The sequence below is a fragment of the Limulus polyphemus genome, unplaced genomic scaffold (genome assembly GCF_000517525.1).
Source record: "Limulus polyphemus unplaced genomic scaffold, Limulus_polyphemus-2.1.2 Scaffold4654, whole genome shotgun sequence".
Classification (NCBI taxonomy): domain Eukaryota; kingdom Metazoa; phylum Arthropoda; class Merostomata; order Xiphosura; family Limulidae; genus Limulus; species Limulus polyphemus.
The window spans coordinates 17407-21859 of record NW_013670264.1 but is presented as its reverse complement, the minus strand read 5'-3'; the positions used below and the strand labels follow the sequence as shown (position 1 = coordinate 21859).

The following is a 4453-nucleotide window of genomic DNA, read 5'->3' as shown; positions in this document are numbered from 1 at the left end:
CGTAAATGACGTTCACTTGCTGTTACGAGTACAAGTGTAATAAAGGAGACTGCAAGCTCCTGGCAAACGACTCCTACATCGGAATGACTACCACAACCCTGTCAAGACGCTTAACAATGCACCTACAAAATGGAGCCATCAAAGAACACTGTGCCCGCATCCACAACCAAAAACTCACACATCAGGACCTAGTACAAAACACCAAAGTAAACCGCCGATTTAACGACTTCACAACTCTTCAAATTCACGAAGCAATAAAAATCCTACAGCAAACTGGGAGCAGGAACTACGGAAGGAATCAGTGCATGCCACTTAACAGTGGAGAGCCCTGACTGGATAGAGGAGGAGATTAGGATCAGAACAATCATAAAAGTGTGATATGAAAGTAAGGAAGATAGGTGTGAAGGTGGAATTACCCTCCAAAGTGGCTAAAGTTTTGGGCAGAAAAGAACAATCAGGGAAAAGAACCACATAGGAACTGTGAAATTAGGTGCAGTGATCATCAAGAGGAACACATCCGAATGATGATGATGTCTGCTAACAGGAGGAGGAAAAGGGTCTTCAAGGAGAGGTGAAATAAAGAACAGGTCGACAAGGGTTCAAAAGGAAGAAGGGTAAGGGTGTGAAGGATGACACTGAGGTTCCAAACTGGGAGAGAGACAGGGTGAGGAGGACTGGTAAGGTGGAGGGAAAGGAACAAAAGGAACAGGACCAGCAAACTGAAAACACAGGCATAATGTGTAAGACAAAATGTGGCTGATAAATCCGCATGATAGCCCATGACGGAAGAGACCTAAAGACTCCTGTCAAAGAGCCAAGTTAGAAAGGAAGTGATGTGGGAAAGGTAGGATGGAACAGACAACCACCATGTTATATGGACCAATGATGGTGAATGTACCACTTTCATTGGTATACTGCTATGGAGGATGGATGTAAGGAATGGGAACTACAGGATGCTATATGCTGCGAAAGTCTGGTTCACTGGGCAGTGATTGAACAAAAGCCACACGAGATTCCCACTGTCCCTATCTACAATCTAGCAAAAGTTTAAGATTTGGAAAAGCAGGCTAAGAAATGCAGGCTAAAGTGGAAGAGAGAAGTGTAAAGGTATCTGCAGAAAACCCCTCAGAGTTTCTGTGGAGAGCCTCTGATAGGAGATGTATGGAAGAAAGAAACCAAAGAGGTTGGTCAGGGTAAGATGTAGGTGAGAATATTGGGCATGGGTAAGACTGACATTAGATTCAGGGGATGCAGGAGACCCAGATAGGTAATAATGAACCTAACAACTGCTGATCTAAAAAAGGATAGTCTGCACGATAATAAGAAAGGGCGAACTGATCAGAAGTACTCGGTGGGTGCAGCATGCTGATCCCCTCACTTAATTGTGAGACAAATTCATCCACAAATATCAGGGGAAAGAAGAAAAACCAAAAACAATTGGGAAGATTGTTCATGTAACAAGGAAGGATGAGGAGAATAACAGACAGGGGAAAGGGACAAAACATCACAAGCATGAGACACAAAATCTGTAAAGACCGAATTAGGCCTAGGTCATTCTTTAGGCTGTAAATGGGAAATAGCATCAAACTCAGGAGGCAGGAAAAAACAATCAAAGTCCTCATCACTCTGAACAAGATCAGCTGACTCAGGAGGAGCCTGGGCGATGTCAGGGGACAATGGTTGACACATGTAGCACTCAATCTCCCAATGTATAGAAGCAGAGAGATCCACCATCGGGTCTCCTGCACCTGAGGCTTGAGAAAAAGCCCTGGTCGTTCGTATGACCCCCAAAGTGGTAACGTGAATTTTGGAATTCATAGCACAAAAAAAAGGTTCACAAAAGTTGACTGCAGAAGTAGAGCGACAAGAAGTAACTGGTATAATATAAAATAAAATAAAGTTAAAAAGAACCACTTCGTGTGAAAAAAAAAATTGGTATGTCACACTGGAAGCACTAGGCACACAAAAGAGTACATATTAACTCAAATGCTGCCAAACGAGAAGTGAAGGCTCGGTAGAGGCGTGTAGAGGGAGTCACATGCATCACGTGTGCATATCATCCTCCTATTGGTTAAGAGATGACACATAATGATTTACATAAGAGACATGTTGGAATATAGTAATTCCAACAAGGGAGGAGCAGAAAGACTAGAGGGAAGGGCAGCTAGTCATCACCACCCACCACCAACTTTGAGCTACTCTTTTACCAACAAATAGTGGGATTGACTGTCACATTATAATACCCCCCATGGCTGAAAGGGCAAGCTTGTTTAGTGGGATGTGGATTTGAACCTGCAACCCCCAGATTGCAAGTCAAATGCCCTAACCACCTGGCCATATCAGGCCGAAAATAGGATCGGGCCCTTAAAAGATGTTGATGGCAAGACTACAAGATGGCTGAGTTTTTACATGTTTTTTTCTCTCCTGTTTTTTTTTACAAGAGAATACATGAGAATATTCCTGGCCCCGACTGTTCTTTTGGAAATATTGAATTTGACTTGAATCAAGTAGATATTAACCATTTGGTATTAAGTAGAAAGAATAAAGTATATAAAGCTCTAGAGCCATTAGAGGTTTTCCAAAAGACACTAAAGAAGATAAAAGATGAAATACATGAGCCTCTTTCTCTCTCATTTTTGGTAGGTCAATGGACATGTGTCTGATGATTTGAGAGTTACTAATGGTAATCCTATTTCTTAAGAGGCTGCTGAGAGTTGCCCTAAATATTATAGATAAAAGCTATAATTATAATAATCATTTATTGAAACATGACATAAAAGAAAACCAACATGGATTCACTGGGGGGGGATTCTTTGTTATTATTGTCTATTATTTGTTGTCAAGGGTGTTGCCTCTTATCTTGATGACAGAAAAGGAAGTGGATTTGATGTACTAATATTTTCTAAAAGCTTTTAGTAAAGATTAGTCAAGAACATCACACTGGTAGGTGTTGGGGAAAGACTAATTAATTGGACTGTAAGTTGGTTTGAAGAGAAAGCAAAAGGTTGAATTGGACTCTTGTAATTAATGCAGTGCCACAGGAGTTAGTGCTTAGGACTTTGCATTTTCTTATTCACATTAATGATACTGAAAGGAGCATCATTAGTACATTGGTAAAGTTTATTGATGACATTAAACTCTTGGATATTTCTAGCTGTATGAGGATGTTGAGGTACCACAGAATGACTCTGAAAATAGCCTTTAATTAGAGTAAGTGCAATGTATTACATTATGCTTATCATAATGTGGATCAAATGTTTAATACAAATGGAAACCCACTTAATGGTGGTTGAAGATGAGGATCTTGGCATAGTGGTGCATAAATCACTCAAGTCATTGAAACAATGCTAGTAGTAAAGCTAATGGAATTTCGAGATGTATTTATAGAAATTGATTACAATTTGAATAAGGTACATATTTCTCTGCGCATATCACAAATTAGGCATTAGTTGGAATAGCATATAGTTTTAGTCTCCTTATCCAAGAAATGATATAGAAAAAGGCTACATGGATGATTCTGGAGAATAGAGGTTAAGAGATGATCTAATTGAAATTTACAGGATTATCAGGATCAAGGACTGATTTCTTTGTGCTTTAATCTGAAAATAATAGAATGAGGAAAGAAGTTTAAGATTTGGAAAAGCAGGCTAAGTTCCACTTAAGAGTTTTAATTTCTTTAGAAGGTGACTTACTTATGAAATGAGTTACTGTCAGTTTGTCTGCAGAAGTGGAAAGCCACTTACAAGGGTTTAAGAAAGGAATTAATGATTTCCTGTTTTTTGGTGTTTTTTTCACTTTTCTCAAGAATGGGTGTGCAAGAACAGTTTTGAAGGTTCAGAAGTTCCCTTGTTGTCTATATATTTATAGTACAGATAAACAACCATAAGGCTTCCATTATCAAGTCTTCAAATTATTATAATAATTATAAATCAATTAACATGATCTATTTACCTGTTGATAAATTCTTCACTAAGTGCATTTGTCTTTTCTCTGTGATAGGCTTGCATATGTTTGCTAACGTCAGAATAAGTATTTTTGCGTGTGTGGGGCTCTGATGAAAATTCTGTTTTATGAGATGAAGTTCTTTGACCTTCCATGTTGTACTTGGATTTCTTTCTAATATGGTCATTTCCATCTTCAGAATCATATCTGGAGCTGAAATTTCTTTTCATGTTACTGGCACACCCCTTATCTTTCACATAATGAAGAGAAGATGTATTATTTTCACTTTTATTGTATGCACTTTCTCTTTGACTTCTGGATAAATGATGGCTGGAAACAGGGCTTTTAGATCGAGATCGTGAATGTCTTGTCATCTTCTCTAAAGTTCCAGGTTACTACAAAAAAAAAGGAATAGCTTAATTATAAGTTAGCATAGAATTAGTACAATTTTCAATGGTGAAAAAAATTATTGAACCATCATATATTAATTTACAAGTTGGTAAAAGTATAG

General features: G+C 38.4%; 1 protein-coding gene across 2 annotated transcripts in view; it reads right to left on the bottom strand.

Moving 5' to 3' along the window:
• LOC106471497 (NF-kappa-B-activating protein-like) overlaps positions 1-4453 on the bottom strand; it is a 14884-nt gene that overhangs the window by 5478 nt on the left and 4953 nt on the right. For both annotated transcript variants that reach the window (XM_013932097.2, XM_022400106.1), the window contains exon 2: positions 3952-4337. In XM_013932097.2, the coding sequence (XP_013787551.1) occupies positions 3952-4316 (365 nt within the window). In that variant the 5' untranslated portion in view covers positions 4317-4337. The remainder of the gene's footprint in view (positions 1-3951; positions 4338-4453) is intronic.